At 45.2% G+C, this 19,902-nt stretch overlaps 1 protein-coding gene across 3 annotated transcripts in view; it reads right to left on the bottom strand.

Annotated features, from left to right (window-relative positions):
- SH3PXD2A (SH3 and PX domains 2A) overlaps positions 1 to 19,902 on the bottom strand; it is a 260,591-nt gene that overhangs the window by 197,494 nt on the left and 43,195 nt on the right. For all 3 annotated transcript variants that reach the window (XM_032694529.1, XM_032694531.1, XM_032694530.1), the window contains exon 2: positions 18,580 to 18,660. In XM_032694529.1, coding sequence (XP_032550420.1) covers positions 18,580 to 18,660 — 81 coding nt within the window. The remainder of the gene's footprint in view (positions 1 to 18,579; positions 18,661 to 19,902) is intronic.

Here is a 19,902-nt window from a genome sequence, read left to right as displayed (position 1 = left end):
TTTTCATTCAGATAATAATCATCCATCTCCGGACACGTTGCTTGTGGACCAGATGGTATTCTGCGGATTATACCAACTAATCACATGTAATATTTGGCAGGGTATTAAAAGCATTGATGGAGGTCTTTGACAACAGAGGGGGTTATTTTGGTCTTTTTTAATCTCAGTAGCTTTTAAGTGGTGCAGGCACATTGTCAAGAAATACTGCTGGGGCTGTGACTTTTCCAAACTTGCAAATGATAAAACTGCTACAACTTGTGAGGGACAAATAGCACATGGAATCAGATGCTTGTATCCAGGAGGAGAGGTACTCCTTCCAGCTCCATCCTCCTATCAGGAGGTTTGCAGCCTGTATCCCTGCCTGGTGGCATTTGCAAGACGTGACAGTGAGACCACAGTCAGCAGTACCAGGTGCAAGAGGTACCCAGTACACTGTTACCTACCACAGGCAGCACAGGGCTGCCTTGAAAGCCAGAGCTGCTGTGCCCATCCCTGTCAGGGCAGCAGCTTCCTGAGCTTTAAGGCAAGGGTAACTGCAGAGCCACATGGGTTGAACACCAGCATCCATTTCTCCATAGGCAGTTAGTTACGTGTCCACCTTGCCAGTGAGCATCCAAGTCTGTTCTCCTCTGGCAGATGCTCTTCCAATAACAGGAGGAGCAGTGCAGTGCCAGAAACAGTTTGTACATAACTAGGCACGTACTCGGTTGTAAAATAAAAACACAAGTGTTCTCCAGCCTGCCTGGCCACACATGTAATCCACTGTGGCCAGCTGAATGATACACACCGGTTATATGATGCAAGATATGCTTGGGTGATGTAAGGAAAGGGAGCTGGAGAAAGCAAGCTGCAGGAAATTGGCAGCCACAACAACTCATCCAATCCAGCAGCTCCTTCCCAAACATTTCTGAGGCAAAGAAACTGCTTTGATGGTCAGGCTGATGTCCATGCAGGACAAGAACATTGAGGATGCAGATTTCTATGCCTTTCCACATCTTGTGATTAGGTTTAGAGCTGGATGGGGCAGACAGACAGGGCAAACAAGCATGACAGTCATTTGTGCCCTGCTGGGCACTGTGCAGGCATCCAGGGCTATTTCTGATCCTCCCTGTGGATTTGCACTTGTCTATTCTGTCCTACTCCACCACACAAAGCCAAAATAGAGAAACATCAGAAGGATGCCCAGATTGTGGAAACATCCTCACAAAATGTGTTGGAAAGTCCAAGTCTAACCAACAAGCTGCAGATACCACACAGCTCTCTTCTGCCCTAGCCCCTGGCTCAGGTGGGGAATTAATATTTCACAGACTTTTCCTAAAATCACATGATAATGGTGTTGGACAGAAAACATCCAGGAAGAGAGTAACTTGCATCAAAGAGATTCAGGCCACATCCAGGCCCTGAAATTCCCTTATGAGCAGCAGTCAAGCCGTGTGATGGCATTGCAGTATCAGACCTGGCTGCTGGTTTTGTAAGGCCACACAGTTCTTGTGTTCTCTGTAGGGTTCTTTATCTGATCTGCCTTTAAGCACCTCAGTGTTATGGCTGTAAGCGATCAGGTAGAGCTGCCACTGCACCTGCCATCTGCAGAACCTAGCACTAAAAGTTTTATTAAATAAATTTTAAAAACCAAATAAACAAAACACAAACAAAACCCCAAACAAACAAACAAAAACCCCCACCAAAACAAGAAAGAATTGAAAAGAGAAGGAGGTGGAAGGAGGAAAGACACATCAATTTGCTTTCTACCAGGACGCAAGCAACTTCAAAAATTAGGTTCCACGCATCACCTTACTGAGAGTTAGAGAAATTTCAGAGCACAGAATGGTCCGTTTTCCATTAGAAAGCAAGACATCAGCCTCATGAAAGCACAGCTCCTGCTAACCTTCCTTCATTATCAAACACAGAGAGAAAAGGCATGAGAGGGCAGCAACTACACTCCCATGGCCAGCACAGCAAGCTGCTCTTTGCCAGCAACTCAGATGGAAAGTTATCATGCTTAATTAGGGCTTCCTTTGGGGGGAAACCTTGGCTCAAGTAACTGAACAAATAAATTGCACTACCAGACACACACATACACACAAATAACCTATTTTCTTCAGCCAGGTGCAGACAATTGTTTCTAGCCCTTCATCTGGGGCTGGTGCATGTCTCCCCATGAGGTGAGATGCAGGAGAACATCACACTGGTCAGAAATGGAAAAAAAATGAGAGTGGCTTAAGAACAACAGAAATAAAACTCATAAGAAGTTTTCTCCACCCAAACAGGTGCAGAGATGTGATTATATGTGCTTCAACACACAGGGTTTCAACACAGCCTGAGCACAGATCCAATGTGGTTAAGGAAACTTTGAAATCTCACCCCTGCTTTGAACCTTGCAGATTAGTATCAACGTGGAGAAGGATTTGAAGCTGGAGGAAGATGCTCATGTTTCGAAAGCAAGTGCCAGCAGGTGAAGGGGCAGGCAAAGGGGCTGTTCTCCATTACAAGAGGAATTGAATTGCAAGTGCAGCTTGAGAAGGCGATCCCCTTGCCTGGATGTGGAACAGCATTAAACACTGCAAGCACAACAGAGCCTTGAAAATGAAAACAAATTTCCCTTCTCAGCCATACTGAGGCACGCAGCAAGGCAAACCACCAGACAGCTTCACTTGCCTTTCTGTTAAAACTGAGCAAAGGAATAGGATTCATACATCAATGCTCCTGCTGACAGATGGGCTGACACTGTAATAGTACCTCATCTACTTAAAAGCATCTCTCAAATGTCAAAGGTAGAAAAAGAACTCCAGACTTTATATTCTGACTCTGAATGTGTCCCTCGAGGTATTGCTTCCATATTTGAACCATGCAGAAAGAACCTATTTCTATCATCAGATAGGAACATAGAGAAAGAAGGAAAAACTAAGATGAGGAAAAGATACTGCTGGGGGCTTATGAGGTTGATTCTCAGCAGAATGCTGATTTGCAGGAGTCTGACAGTTCCAGGACACATGCAGGTGCCCTGTGTGCCTGCAAGCAGATGAAAAAACAATGAAAATACTCCAAAAAGCAAGAGAAAGAGCCAATTTCTGCAAAATCAGTGATTTCTGGGATGCAGAGGCCCCCTTTTCCATGCCTTGGCACTTCACGCAAAGGCAACTTTTCTTCATGATGCCACTGGATTTTCAGGCACAACCAAATTCCCTTCCCAGGGAAACCTCTTACACTTATCTCCCAACTGGTAAGTCTCCAGGAGCTATTATGGTGCCAGTGAGCACAGAGCTCACTCACAGCAGTGAGTATACAAGGATTAGGTAGTTTGCAGCAAACTACAAACTGGCTTATATTCTTTAATAGAGAGGTGATCAAACACTGGAACTGGCTACCTAGGAGTGGCAGGTATGCTCCAAATTCCTCAGTATTTAAGAGGCCATTAACAATGCCATTAACTTGCTTTAACTTTTGGTTAGCCCAAAGTGCTCAGACAGTTCCACTACATTGTTATTGTATGTCCCTTTCAACTGAAATACTCTATTCTAATACTGACCGCCTGTAGGATGGACATACAGCAAGAATTTCCGTATTTCTGGTGTTTGAGATTATGACAATCTCACAAGACAAGAATTTTCTGTTAACTTTTACTGTCCTTGGATCAGAACCCAATTCCCAGGACTGAAGCTAAAACTCCACGTGAGAACAAAATGATCAGTCTGAGACACGACTGCAGTCACCACTGCATCTGGATACCTGACAGTCACATACTAATTTATCCTCTCAAAAGCCATGGGAGATGAATGCTCTTTCAGAACGGGGAATCCAAAGCACAAATCTCTAAGCCCCAGCTCTTCTGCTTTAGTCAGGGCAGGGAAAAAGTACAGTGTTCTTTCTTGCAGCTCTTGTGCAAGAAACCACCCTAAGAAAATTAGAAAGAAGGCCAATATACATTATGTGCCTTTAGACTAGGAACTACAGTTTGCACCAGCAGAAGTATGAGACAACACTCGCCACCCCCATGGAGAAGAACAGCCCCCCGTGCTGGCGGGCTGGAGCTCATGGAAGCAGTGACTGTAACCTTCCCTGCACCAAGCTCTGGCTGCTGATCTCCCAAAGGCAGGGACACAGCCAGTGTCCAGCACAAGTGACACAATCCTGAAGTCTCCCTTTCCAGTTGCCCCATCTCCCTTCCCTACACAGGTAAAATGCTGCTGGCAATGTAACGCATTTATCTCAAGAGAGCTCTCAAGCTTAATTAATCACAATGAACAAAGGGATTATGTCTTTCGACTTATATTCAATCAAGGCTTGTGGCTTCTCATGCCTTTTCTAGCCCCTAACACCACAGAGATGTACCTCTGTTTAAAGCTGGTATGTGCTACTGAAATACAAACAAATTAACACAAGGGAAGGAAAGGGTTAGTTTTCCATTCTGAATATTGACTTACTTGAGAGCCTGATGTATTTGAAATCAATTTTTAAAAATTTATTTAAAGGGCTCTCTTTTATAGAGGGACTTTGTTATGATGTGGAAAATTCACAGCTCCCAACATCAAGCCATGGGTGGAGGGAGTCTGGAGTATGAATTAAAAATAATGTGGTTGTTTGCAGAAATTAGCGGCACGGATTTAAATCCACACTCCCCTCCCTCCTCAAATAATCACCCTGTGAACAGAGGTGGTTTATGGAGCCCTCTGGAAAATGTTCCTCATGGCCTCCATTCCGAACCCGAAATAAAATACATTACATCGCAGCAAATACTTCACCAGGGTGCTGCTCCCTCTTCCCCCCAACCCACGCTCCCATTTGTTGCTAATTAAATGAAACAGCAGGTGCTCAGACCACAAGCGCAGCAGGGCTGGAGCGAGTGAGTGCAGTGATTAAACCCCCCTGGAATGTCTTCTTGGAGAGCTGCATCTTTCCAGGGACTGGACTGTAAGAGGAAAGACGAGATTAGAGGCAAGGGCTGGGTCGGTCTTTGGCTGTGAACGCCACAATCAGAGGGTGCTTTCGAAGGACGACGGATCATTAGAAACATCAGGTTTCTGGGGAAGATGCTGGCCCTTCTCTGCTTTGCCTCAGCACCTTTCCAGCATCCTCACTACAGGTTGCATACAACACAGCGTGCTCTGCCTTTCTCTCCCAGTTGAGACCCACCATGCCAGTGCAGAGTAGCCTCCCCCATACCAAGGCATGTGTGGGTACCTCAAATCTTCAGGCAATGATTAGCAATGCCCCAAAGCAAGAAGCCATCGCAGCCTAACCCTGTGTGAGGCCAGGGAATGAATATGCCACAAGCCAGGGTGTCAGAGCTAGCTCGGGAAGTTATAGGCTATGTCTAAACTCATGACAAACCAGGTCATGCTAATCAGCTGTTCCTAATTGCCACCCAGAGCAAATCGGTGCAAGCCCCGACAACAATTTTTTAACAGTAACTCATTCTTTGGGACATGTCCTTACACCATGACTCCTGACATTCATTTACCTGCTTACCTCTGTGCTGGAATCTCATCCACAGGTACTCAGGGGAGCACAGCATGAACAGAAACCACTCTATTTCCTTCACATGAAAAAAAAAAAAATATGACCCTTGCTGCCACCAGTGCCATCACCAAGTCTCACCTCCTGACACCGAAAGTCAAGAAAAAACAAAAGGTAAATGCTATTCTGTTATTAACAGGGGATAGACAGTGCTGTAAGAAATGGAGAGACGTGGAGCAAGGGGCATTTACAGGCAGCCGCTGATGAGCAGCCCATCAAAGCAGCTCTCCCCTGTGTCCTCCTCTGGGGCCTCCTTGTATCACCCCAGCAAAGTCCTTCCCCTGCTCGCCATGTGCTCCATCAACAGCCAGGTCTCCCTCCCATTCCAGCATGCCAGTCTCACTCTGGTGGCTTCCCATGGAGATAAGATGGGATGACTTTAAACACCCAAAGGGCACCAGCGAGTACCAACTAAGGGAACCCTAAACAGTTACCAACTGCAGTAACATGGTACAAGCCTGGAAATAAACTCCTCATCCCTTCTACAAATTCCATTCCTGACCACAAGAGTCCATGGGACCAGGACATAATCTCAAGAAAGAAAAGCACTATTTATATTTCTGCTGAGCACTTCACTTCTCTTTGGTCGCTCTGCTGATGCTTCACTTCTTCACCAAACCCTGTCAGAAATGGCTGGGGGCTCGGGGAGAGGAAAGGGAACATGGTCATTAAGGTCTGGCTTAGCTACTGTAATACAGCTAACATTTGGCTCTGTTAAAAAGACTCCCAGCCAAAGACTTCAAAGCATTTTACAAACATTAATGAATAAACTTTCTTCAGGAGGGCTGATTATAGCCCCCATTTTATGGGTGTATATATTTCCAGATAACCTTCCTGCCACACCAGAAGTTCCCCACTCCTTCTTCCACACCGCAGACTCCCAGCTCCTAATTACACAAAAAACATTTCCACACTAAGGCGATGAAATATATTTTGACCTAAGAGTGGAACAGGATTCAGCACGAGGTTTCCTAACAACAGGCAGGAACTGACAGCCCCAGTGCTCCTACAGCCCACAGCACCCTCATGTATAACCCAGGGCTGTCCCACGCCCATAATGAACCTGAAACTTTGTAAGACTTCTCTCCACCCTGGAAACACCTTTCGCAAATTTTTCCCTTTACATAAGGGTAACTAGGGACCACCTTCATGGAGCACTCCACCCTTTATCACTCCATCTGCCTTATTCCCAGATCCCAACGGCAAAAGAATCTAATCTCTGCCACCTTCTGAAGCACCAAATGCTAAATCTTACCCTTACATGTAAGTAACCAGCACCCTCTAACCCTCAGCATAGCAACACAACAGGCATCACACATGGCTACAGAGGTTTTTGCAAAGCTGCACTAAAAGTCACCTGCACACAAAACCTACCAGGTAACCAGAACTTTTTACAAGGACACAGGTGTTTGCCATGTGCCATCCCAGTACACATTTTCTTCACCAGGAAGACACGTGCCAGTTTTGTTCAAACAGAAGCAGCACATCACTGTAGTGATCAGAACAAGCCTGAACTTGAATTTCAAAGATGCCCAGACCACAGAGAGGCCCAAATATGCCACCTTACTGGGCTGTTAAAAGCCAGAGATACGCCAGATAAAAAGAAAAGCCTGTGAAATAATTTTTTGCTCCAGGTGGATAAGATGTATTCCCTGTAAGACAAAACTTTGATCATTAAACTCACCTTAGTCCTTGGAAAGAATATTTTCCCTATTATCATTTTCCTTAGTCCTTTTCTTGTTTGCTTTCTAATTTCTTGCCATTTGGCATTTTCCCCTCTCTCTCTCAATGTTTTTGTAGTTTATCCTTCACCTCTCTCAAAACACCTGGCTGAAGTAGCAGCTCAGCAAGTCTCACTGGTTTTCTTAACACAGCTCTAAAAAAACAAATGCATCGAGACCCAGGCACACAGCTCTGATGTTACCTCAGTTTGCAAAAGCACTGCTGAATCAATTAGAATCTGCCCTTCACTGACCTGGTGAACCAGAGGCATCTCTGCACCATGAACAGCTTCAATTCTGCTTGTACTGCAGAATTACAGAAATTATCTTAAACACACTAGGGTGCTTTTCTGAGTCTCTGCTTAGTCCTTTGAGAGCTTGTTCACAGCTCCCGCCATCAAGAACTTATCAACAATTTGCTCTACTCTGAAGTGCGAACCTCCTCCCTGGACTGTAACTCCCTGCTCTGCTGACTTTGCACCCTCACGGGGTTCCAATGCACTTGAACAATTCCCATATCCAAGGACACACATGCACCATCAGGAACAGCTGCAGGCCTGAACCGTGAGCTGCTACATAACTGCAGCTCCTACCCAAAATAAATATCCTGGGGTTTGGACCCAGGAACACTTGTGGACTGCTCCCAGGGCACCCTCCTCTCACAGACATACCAAGGACTCTGCCATACTTCTCCTGGGCACAGACAGGGAAGAGCAAATGCTAACCCAGCAAGGAAATGGGGTAGCTTCAAAAAACTTCAGTTATGGGCACCTGTGTGGGTAAATGCTCAGTGACAGGTGTGGAGTCAGCGGGTTGCCAGCCAGGGCAGTGCCAAGGGATCTGACATGCTTTAAGAGTTCGAGTCCTCCCTTTCCTGCACACATCCTACAGACTATTTTCTATTTTTGAAATAGAAAACAAAAGGTGGAGAGCAAAGCCCTCAGTTTGGCTGAAGGTTGTTCAAACCGGACACCCAGGAATGAGCGCGTGCAGGATACTGAGCTTCCCCCAGAGCATCACTATTCTTGCTTTATGCATGACTACATAAAGCAGCTGCTCAGCATTGTGGTTCCTCTGTGGGTTTTGCTGCCCTGACCACTCCACTTCGATGCTTCCCCTGAAGGAGGGGAAGTGGAAATTGCAGAAGACAGTTCTGCAGTGGGAATACTTGCATTTGCACGAGACATGAAACATCTCTGGCTGCAGAAAAGGAGAACCGTGCTTAGACTTGAGGCAAGCAGGAAGGGAATAAGGGGAAAACAAACTCCCAAATTCACACACAGTATGCTGATGATGAAAAGGATTCAGGTGCTACAGCGAAGAAGCAAATAGCACCCAGTGCTCATAAATCAGTCTCAGGTGAGCCTGATCACAAGACTTCCCTGTGGCAGGCAGGACTGTGCACAGTCCACAGTGGAAGAGGTGCCAGTTGATGCTTTTCTGTGTCCTGCAGACAAACTCTGGTGTGACAGGACCAAGAGCTACTGGCTCCTTCCAGACATGGCCTTCCCACATCTGAGTCTGTAGGAGCAGAAAGCCAGGAGGGGTGAGGTGACAGGGAAAAGAGCCCTGACAGAGCCCTGCATAAACTTTCCATTATGTCTGGGCGATTTTCTATTTGCACTTAAATGCAATAATGTAAATAAACTCCACATAACCCTTGCAGGGCTATTTAGGACGTTTGTGAAAACAACCAGCTCTTCTCATCGTGAGCCAAGGGATGCGAACACAACAGGCACTTCTCATCTTGGTCTCCGCACACTTAATGAAAGTGAAGGATTGTATTCCCTGCACAAAAGCGGAATTGTGTTTCAGGGCTGGGGGTGTGAACCCCATGCGATTTTCCTGCAGTATAAATAATTAAAAGCTGAGTACGATTAGGGGAGAGCGGCAACGAAGTGGAGAGGGTGGAACTGTCATGCCTGAACTTTCAGGGCTTGAGTGTTTCGGGGAAGAAAGGCCACGGAAAAATCCAGCCAAGGAATTTAACTTTCTCACAGATATTCCAGCAAAAAAATAAAAAGGCTGATCTTGATCTCTGAAAAGAGGAAATATGCTAATAAAGCGGCACTTGGGGAATTTGCTGCCTGTGTGAGGCCAGCAGCCCCAGAGCTGTAGCTTTGGCTGGGGCCAGTCCTACAGCCAAACTGCTCCCCCATGTTTTATTGTTCCAGCAAACAAAACCTGGAACAAGATTAACAAACAAGTGGGCTGCTCCCAAGGCTGAGCTTTAAATCCTGCTGTGGAGACCTAATGGGATATGACGAGAGCTTCCAACACCAGAATAATGGAGATGGAGGAGGGATAACACAGGAGGTATACGTTGAGCCTTGACATGCTCTGATGAAAAAAAAAACTTTTAGCCCAATTTTATCATTATTCTGCATAATCCCTTGTATGAGATACTGCCCAAGCACAAAACCAGCAAGTCTGGGCCCAATACCAAAATTTTCCATCATGGTTTAGAATTTTTGGCAATTTCAGGCATGTTTTTAGATTTCCATTAGCTCTATAACCTTGCAGGAACTAATGCTCCTGATACATTTGATTTTTAACACATAAAGTAACCAACAGCTATGAAAATAGGTCTGAATCCTCCTCAGCTGAAGTAAATTGTCTCAGTCCATTTGGAAAAACTTGTTGCTTTTCCTCTCTGTGGCTGTATCCAGGAGAGACCTTCCCACACCACAGAGTCCCTACCATCCTCCTAAGCCTCCAAGTCAGCGATAGGTGGGGAGTGTAGGTACTGATAACAAGAACAACTTACACAAACCAAGCTTCTAGAAAGCAGGGAATAATTCCAGGAAATAGCCCTTTTGACCAATTTCACTCTTTTCTGTGCCTGCTAGAGGTCTGTAAGCGGAGTTCGATATTCTGCAAGGATCATGAAGGATCTTTGCAGGTAACAAACTTGTGTAGTTCAATTGGTAGATGCAGAGTATCTGATATTACAGCATAAGGTAACCTTCCTGTTTCCCAACAGAATGGTTTTAATCCTTTATAAATCAGGTTACTACTCCAGACACGGTAAATTCCTCTGCTGAGAAATCTGCTATCCATTACAGTTCTGCAGCACTCCCTTGAGATTCTTGGGTTGGACAAACCCACTCAAGTTAAACTCTTTCTAGGTAGTTCATAAAAAATGCATGCACGCAAAAAGCACATAAAGCAATTTAGTTTAGCTTGCAAATAATACCCACAGAGGCCTTTTCAGTCTAAAAATACTATTGCATGAATACATGTGCATCTGGTCAAGTGGCATCACTTTTCAGCCATCAGCTTTGAACTGGAGAGGGAAGCTGAACCAAGAACTGGCATCACAGCTGAATCTTCACAAACCTTTTCCAAATCTTATGCAAGCTTAGGGCAGATAGCTTTTAGAACAGGCTTCTCTCATACTTGTAAAGTTCATACACCTTCCACAAAACACACCTCACTGGGCTCTTTATAAGCAGTGAGAGCTCACCATTGCAGAGCTCTGCCACTCATTTCTGAGATTTTCCTGACTGTATCTGTAACTCTGTCAGTGAAAGCTCCAGTCCGATTGCTGGGGGCTGCTAACCAGGACAGTTTCCACAGCCACTGTTGTGGAGACTGGGGCTCTGAGGGAAACTGCTTTATGAACACTCATCAATCATTGCCGTCCCAGCATGATCACACACCTTGGAGATGGACTTCATGCTCTCCTCTGGCCGGTGAGATTCACAGGGCACTGAATGTGCAATTCAAGCCTCATCAAAGGGTGCAGACTAAAACCCAAGCCTTAGCATCTTGAGGGGCAGCAGTTTCCAAAGCAATTTCCACTGCCCACCATGGCTCACACACTGTCCAGGCACTGTTCCCAATATTTCTAAAAAACACTCCAAAAAACCAAAAACCAAATGCAAATAAAAAAACCCAACAACCTGCTGCTACTCATTTGTCTAACTACATATAAAGCCTGGAGCTTAATTAAACTTTGTTTTACTTCTAGGATCAGGAGCATGCCTAAAGAAGAGCTACAAATTGAATGCTAACAAAGATCTGCCAGTGCTGAACTTTTGCTCAGAGGCTGCAAAAGGCAAGAAATCAGCGTAGAGGATGAATTCCCTTCGGTAGTCAGAGCAGATCATTAACTGCAGCCCCTCTGTAACAGCTGAGGTTGTGGTAGCACAGCACACAAAGACAACACAACGATGGCAGGAAAAATTAATCTTTAAAACAGCCTGCCACTCGATGTTGTGCTCCTCTAAGACCCTAGAAGTGAGTTAGCATTTAATCTGTGTTAAATAAGGAGAAAGCTTCTTGATTGTGTAGTGAAATGTTTAAATACTACTGATTCCACACACAGGATATGAATGCCAGGGAAATAAGTACTTGTCGACATCCAGGAGAATATCAGCACATTGTACGGAACAATGTTCATGTGGTGTGACGACCCAAACAGCATCCATCACAGTCACTGATGCCATAGTGCAGTCCTAGACCCTGGTCATGAGAAGGAAGGGAATGGAGGAGGACACAACTGTCAGAGACACAGCTTTGAGAGATTCCCATTTCACAGTGGGGTCAGGACAACCACCCAACCAGAACTCCATTACCACTTTGTCCAGAACACGTAAGACTCCTTTGGGTGTTTCTGGTATTAAAAAACTTTCTCTGTATAGTGAGAAGATATGATGGTATCACTGGAAGACTCACCTCTGCCCCTCAGCAGCTTCCAGAGAAAAGAAAAACCTTCATCCTTTAATAGCAAAATCCATTCCCTATCATTAGAAGAGGGCACTTCTATTGCATTCTCAGATCACTGAGACATAGTGGTGTGGATATCACCTCTGTTCTTGCCTTGCTGCTGTCCCACCCTGAGGAGCTGGCTAAGCTACCACAAGCCACCATATCACTTTCTAGGCCAGACCTGAACATGGGGCAGGCAGAGGAGTGTATTGGATTAGTGCTGAGCAGCCAATATTGCCCATAGCCACCACGTAGAAGATTTCCATGCTGCAGCATAGGAGCAATATTCAAGTGTCAGATTTATGCCTCAACAGCACCCAAGTGTAGAAGTTCAAAAGGGAGGGTTCCTATAGGCTGGGTCATCTCCACTGCAGGTTATTTGCCGTGTTCATTGAATGCACCGTTATTGTAGCTTGGCAAGCACTTTGCCATTTGCCCATCATGGCCCTCATCTTTGTCTGATGTGTAAAGTCTCTTTAAAAACAAATAGTGGAAGCTGAACAGATTGTTTTGCCAAGCAAACATTTAAATAATGATAGAAATAAGAATTATAAACAATTCCATTTATTCATCAAACACAAAGATACTGCCCCAAGCCAGCTGGTATCCTAAGGTACTGATTGAGGACTAGAAGGACAAACAGTATTTAAACAGCCCTTAAATCAGCAGAGACAACTATTACCAGCTCAAGAAACATATCAGCTATTAACTTTCCCCAGGGGCATCTCAATTCCCACAGCAAGCCCTGTTACATGTTTGCCACTGGGCTATTTTTCTGAGGGCAGGCATCGAAGGGTCTCTGCTACTAAGAGCCAACAACTCTTGCTAACACAGCTGCACCAGGAGCTCCAGCTCAGCTGCCAAAACATGGGAGGCACAGTCAGCCATCATAGATGGCAGCGCAGGACTCCTGGAAGTCTGGTTTTTCGCATCCACCTGTTTCTTCCCCTTTGCCTTATGTTTCACTGTGCACTTGTATCACAGCATAATGCAGCAACCCTCTGCCATACTGTTCCTCTCTACCTCCTCCCCTGCCCTATTCGACCCCACTTTTTCCTCCAGCTTTCCTGCCTGTTTCCTTATGCACCCTCAGACGCACACATGTAGAACAGAAACACTCCCTGAGAATCCTTTTAATGCAAACCTCCCACGCTGTGAGAGGGGCAAGCTGCATCATGCATGGAGCCACACCACCAGCCCTCCTTCCCTTCCCACAGTGTCAGCCAGGAGCCACGTGCAGGGTGGCATCTATGGAAGAGAGTGTCACACATCACAGAGTGACCCTGTGGATGGCTGGGAAGACCAGGTAGTGACTCCACTCATCCTGCTAAAAAGGCCTGGTGGGTTGAGGGTTAGGAGTCAGCATTTGCAAATGCAGGAGCACACTTGCCCCATTGCATTCTTACCTATACTCTTCACCGCTGATAAATTTAGTGCATGCTTGAGCTTGTCCATTCACCACTCCTGCAGAGCTAAAAGCGTGAACATTACAACATGAAATATTACAGGTCCTTCAAAAACAGTCGTTACTGAGTTAGACTCCACTGGACCACTAGAATTAGGGCTGTAGGTCTCCACTTGGGCAATTAACCCAAATTAACTAATGGCAGTGAATATACACAGTTCCATCAGAATTGCATCGGGCACCTACCCTGCAGATACCCTGTACTGATTCCCCCTTTGCTCTGCACCAGAAAGCCTGTGCTCCAAAGCCACCAGGTCCTGTTTCAAATCATAGTGACCTGGTGACACCCAGGGCACTCAGGCATGTGGCACAGTTACAACCACCTAACTGGGAATGAGAGTGGACATTACACTATTTGATACATCTTGGGGTAACAGCAAAGGGATGTTGGTACAGAAGAGCATGTAACAGAACGATCAATAGCAGCAGCATTCAGATGGACTCCAGTCTGAGTAAGAAAAGGAGATACAGAGACTGCAATTGCCGTTTTTTATAGTACCATTTTTGTTTAATGCCATCTTCAATGTTCAGTTACTCCATTATAGCACCATAAACAATCAGGATGACCCTAGCAATAACAAGCAGCTCTTCATGTTTTATCATCACTCTGAAGACAACTTACATCTCTTTCCTCTTCCTAATAAAATTCTTAATATTCTTTATTTTTTTAGTGTTCTAATTGGCTGCTAGTGAGGTTCTCTTTTTGTGCCACTTTGAAGAAAACCTGCTTAGATCAGCAGACCACATTAGGCAGATAATTTTGTGCTAATTCACAAAGCCAGTGCTTGAATGGAGCTCTGTTTATTTGTCTTTTCAAAATTGTGACATTTCAGATATCTCCTTGAAGACAAAACATCTGTGTGGGTCATTGTGTGGAGAAACGTCGATCTGCCCACCTAACATTCCTGCTGAGGCTCCAGCAGGGATGTCATTTGCCTCTTGCTCAACCAGGAACACAATGTGGGACTATGGCATGCTGCATAAGCCCCCCTGTTTTCCCTTGGAGAAAGCTGTATTTCACTATTGTGAGAAAGGATCCTCCCCCAGCTCTGCACACAGAGAGCCAGCCATCCTTATGGAATGTAGGGTTTGGTCCCTCTGCTGAGGTGCTGGTCCTGTTCATAGTCTGACTGGAGGCACTCAGTAACAGAGGCATGAAATCACACCAGAACATTTGGAGTCACTGAAAAAAATGCAGCAGATGAGCTGCTGTTGATTGAAGCTACGACACGAGGAACTGAAGCTCTGTCCGATTTTTCCTGCTCCCTTTGCTGAGGAGAAGGTTTCTTAGTGGGGGGGCACCACCCAGCTGGGGTCATAATAGCTATAAAACCCCAAGGTGCTACTGAGCAATTGGGAGGGTGATATGGGGAGTGGGGAAAGACCCACCCTTCATACTTGCCACCTGCAAATTCTGTGGTTGCTTTTCATGGGCAAGCACAGCCATGGCAGAGCGAGCTGGCTGCATCTCTGCACTTTTCCACCTTCTGTTTTGGGTAATTATTTATGCACACGCTCAAATGTAAATCCCTATCCTGCTAACAGCCTCCAAAAGCACTTTACAGCAAGAACAACATGGGCTTTACATCTGTAGATGTCTTTTATTGCATGGTGGAAATGCCAGGAGTTTTCTCTGCTATCCCAATAAAACAGTGTCCTTTCTTGGCTCCTTCAGGGACAACAGGAGCATTGCTGAACTATCACCTCAGGACAGGATTCTGCAACCATCACCAGAAAATCCATCAGCAATGATGGGAGACCTCAAACAGCATCCAGGGAATGTGCCTCAGTGAGCCACCAGCCTGTCTCAGGGGTCAGCACTACCAACAGGCGATGTTTACATCGCTCTCCTCACACTCCTCCGTTCTTGCAGGCAAGCGCAAGAAAGTGGCATTTAAAATATCACATTAGGAGGTGGCTTTGACCCCACATGGTGCTCAGGTGCAAATGTCTCCCCAGAGTGAAAAACAACAGATAACTGGACTTGGCAAGCAATTTATAGTGATGCTTTCATTGATGCAGAGCTAATTCAATCTTTTCAATCCTAGTTATTGAAACATTGGCACGTGTATTCTGCTGCCATCATTTGACCCATGCTCAGGAGCAGATGTGACTTGGTTGCACAATTAAAGGATGCAGGAATGCCCTGATTTAATTTAAAACATGTATTTATAGATATCCAGCCTCACTGAAGCAGCACAGGGCTGAGACACTTGGCTTGTTGCTTTAGGTTCTCTTTGTTGTACTTCTCACATCTTTGTGGGGCAAACATATCCCATGGTATGTCCAGTCACACTGCCTTATTCATCATCTTAAAAACAACCTAACTCCCAATTCGAGCATATGTGCTGCTGAAATAGCACACCTAAACACTTCTGAGATTTGAATCTTTGGGACACAGCAGCCTCTTACTGCCTGCAGTGCCTAAGAGAATTTGCAAGGAAGTATTTCAAAAAGCTCAGCATCAAGCAATGCTAGAGCTCTCAAAACCACTGAGCCACTTCCCACAGCCGTTTGGGGAAGGGTGGGCTCTTTTTTAAAGAAACATGAAAATGAAGTAGTGAAATTAATTATCTGTATTCCTCCCTTGCTCCTGGGTAGCCCCCTGGGTTTCCCCATGGGTCCTATCCAGTGTCACTGTCAACACAAGGCATTTCAGCCCTGATTAAGTCATTACAGGTCAGCCCTTATTCCTCCAGTTCTAGTCAAGAGCAAATGAGACACATGCACACTTTGGAAGTCCTGAAGTGCACCTCTGTCGTTGACACAGCAGGGCAAGTGGAGTTGGCAGAGACCTGTGGATTCCAGCTGTTTTGGACATGAGTGATGCCTGTGAATTGGCTGAGCATTACTCCCTAAGCATTTACTTAATTTTCTGCTGGAAGGGCCACATGGGGGACATTGTCAAAGTAGATTGATTATGCTACGGCCACATTATCACTTATGGTATCAGGCTGCCAAACCCAGGTTCAACCAGTGAAGTTCGAGGTTCCTCCAAAAACCTGGAAAGCACAAGTTATCCTCTGACCTGCAGTAAATTTGCATTTGAGCAAGAATCACTGAAGATCAAGCCATAAATTTCCCAAAATGCAAGGGTTACCCCAAGGGCCTTAACATTCACTTCCTTTTCCAACTCTCTTTGCAGGCTTTGTTAGAGCTGTAGACACAAGCTGGTATTGAAGACTCAAAGCAGTTTCCTTTGCATCACCTAAGAGATGTTCAGACATAAACAAAAATCCAGAAAAAGTAACAGGAGGAAATAGGGGGGTGGGGGGGGAATCACCTATCACTTCTGGGAGTTCAAAAGCACATTATGACAGCCTGAGCACACAGGGACTTGTCTACATCCTAGAGGTGGGAAACTGAGGCACAGATCGACACAGTGATATGCTCACAGAAACAAGGCCATGGAAACCTTAAGTGAAGATCTCAGTTTCTGTAACTGAGCGCCTCATGCTGCAAGAGCTAAAGAGGCTGTCGCAGAGGGCTGTCACTGCTCATGCAGTGTTGGCCCTGATAGAGATCCCTGGGAGGAAAAAGGGTTAAAGAAGGGAATTTTGTTACTTTCTTGTCGTATTTTCTCGTGGGGGGAGAAGCGTTATGCAAGCAAGAGTTTTCCACTGGCTAGGCCCCCTTGCACTTATCAATGGGACCTTTCAGGACTCACTCCCTGATTGAGACATCATTTCCTGTCCAACACACTAACCCCATTGATAACTCCACGCTTGATGGGAACTTTTCAAACCTACCAGGAAAGGCCAGGAGACCCAGAACAACATATACATGAAAACAGAACTGGGGCGAAAAGAAAAAGAAGAGAAAGAAACAGTTTTGGCCACAATTCGCATGCTGACAACAAATGTTTGTGACTAGGGAGTTGTGCCTTTTTAGCAGGTACATCAGACACAGAGAAGATGCTGACACACTCTTCACAGCAGAGGCACTGGCAGGCCTGGCACTTCAGCCCAATAAGAAGTGAAGATGGGCACAAAAGGAAGCTTAAGAACATCCTTCTCTTGTCTTCCAGCCACAGAGTAAACAGAAATCAGGACTGACTGTAGAAATGGTCACATTTTTCACCAGAAAGGCCAGGAGGCCACAACTGATCTAGCTTACAAAACATGCTAGAGACTTCAGGTTTCCAAATACCAGAAAGGAAACATAAAGGGGAGCAATGATGAAACTAGAGCTTTTCAAGATACCTCAGATCAGGAACCCTTCTTTTCCTAATTTATCATGGCAAAAAGACTCAATGTTATTTTCCAGGACACAGCAGAGTCAGCTGTGTACATCCTTAACACTGGCTGTGAGGACTCACTTGATATTCTAACCACAGCCCATTTCCAAACACAAGCTCCAGCCCCAAAACCAACATTTTCCCCCAAAGTTCAGGACCTTGTCAAACCACAGCTTTTATTTTCACTTCCGGCAATTATAGTTTTGCTGCCTACAAAGGTATCAATGGATCTTGATTATTGCTAAACAGGACATCAGCCCCAAAGCTCTCCTTACCCGTGCAAGTGCCCAGGAACACTATCAGAAGTAAAGTAACACTACAAGAAACAAAGCAGCTGATGCCCACACTGAAACTCTGTAACTGAGACTTTTCCCGTTTCTTGGTTTCAGACTTTGGTCAGCAGCTATCCAGTGAGAAAGTTTTCAATGAAATCTAAATATACAGGCACAGAATACAGCAAAGGAGCTGTACAAAACAGCAGGAGTCAGGACACTGGCTGGCCAGCTAGATGGTTAGGAGGAGAATCTGGAAGGTTTCCACTGCCATCTCCATTACTGAACCGCTGTGGGAGTGTGCAAAAGCTCTGTTGTTTTCAGTTATTTAGCTAAGTAGTTTCTGGGGGCCCAGAATGTAGCTCTCTCTCTGTTCTAAGTGCATCCAAAGTATTTAAAATTAGATCCTCTCTTCAATAGGAACCATTCATGAAAATGTCAGCTTTAAATGTCTTTACAGTGCAAGCTGCTCACTGTGAGCATACCACCCACTTATCTTATACCTTACAAGGGCAGAGCCTGAAAAGTTTCAAGATCATGACATGTAACAGACCAACCAAGCACAAAGCCTTACTTAAAGGCACTATTAATCCAGCTGGAAACATGACTAGGAGCATGAGTAGAAATAATATTTTATGTTAGACAAGACAGACTTACCTGCAGGTCAAAGAACTTGCTGTATCTCCGGTAGATGATCTGGGAAGTCAGGTCAGACCATGTTACATTGATGATATAGACCTGTTCAGGGAAAAGAAAACACAAATGAGCATGGGCCACAAAGCATATATCCAAAGGCTGAAAAGTCAATATAGGGTAATTCCAGATCTCACTGGCTGTTCCTGCCCATAATGAGGAATATAGCCCTGAGTGCAGAACTAGCCTAAATTAAAGCCATTTCCCTGCTGCAGCCTTTAGCAGAGGTCTCAGGACAGTATGCAGCACTCTCCCACACATCTCCACTACCAGTTTCCACCAATTTTGCTCTCCCTGGGATACAAGCTTTAATTGAGGGATGGCACATTTTCTGATCTGTGGTAACACACCCTGCCTTCTATCCTCTTTGGAGGGTCCCACAGCTGGTTGCAGACATGACTGGGAGAGCTATTCTGTCCCTGAAGCAACAGCCCATTGTGGGCTGCTGATCTGCAATCCCATGCTCCAGGTCATCTTTGTACATGGAGATGCGGCCGTCGCCCTTCTCAAGCAAGAAGTTGCTCTGGTTCAACAGGAAATTCAAAGCAAACTCAGCTCCAGGGGTACTGGGGGATTACAGCCATGCAACAGTTGCTTACTCACACCCATACACCTGGGATAGGAACTCAACCCTCTCTCTGCACACAGCCCATGCTGAGTCACATCATACAACTCAGCACCTCTGGCCCACACTAGACTGATTTGAAGGTGATGTAAAGCTTGACAGTGAGAGTGACACTGTTTTCTTATATTGATGGAAAGGTCAAGAGAAGCCCAGAATAAGCCCAGGATTTCTCTAGTCCAACCGCAGTCCATCCACAAAACAATCATCTTACAGAAACACTGTTTTGCAAGAAGCTGTGATAAAAATCTGCACACACATACATACATATATAAAATAGAAAATATATATGTAACAGAAAAAAATATATGTATATATATGTGTGTGTATATATACATACATATATATATATATATATATATATACACACACCAGAAAAATGTTGCCTTTTAACCCTAGTACTGCCAAAACATTTATTTTAAAGAGAAAAAATGAGCTAGGTTCTGCTCTCTCATACACTTGCCTTCAGGCCAATGCTGATCCTGCTGCCTTGATGACAGATACACAAGGCTTCAGCAGACACAGGATGGAGGTACCAAGAGTGACCACTGAGGTCACTCACTGAGGGTGACTACACAACATCAATATAATGAAAGTCACAGCCAGGCCAGCTCCTGGGCCTTTAAAGCAATTTCCATGTTTCACATATGGAGTGAGATAATGAT

The sequence above is a fragment of the Chiroxiphia lanceolata genome, chromosome 8 (genome assembly GCF_009829145.1).
Source record: "Chiroxiphia lanceolata isolate bChiLan1 chromosome 8, bChiLan1.pri, whole genome shotgun sequence".
NCBI classification, from domain to species: domain Eukaryota; kingdom Metazoa; phylum Chordata; class Aves; order Passeriformes; family Pipridae; genus Chiroxiphia; species Chiroxiphia lanceolata.
This window is presented reverse-complemented; position numbering and strand designations above follow the sequence as displayed.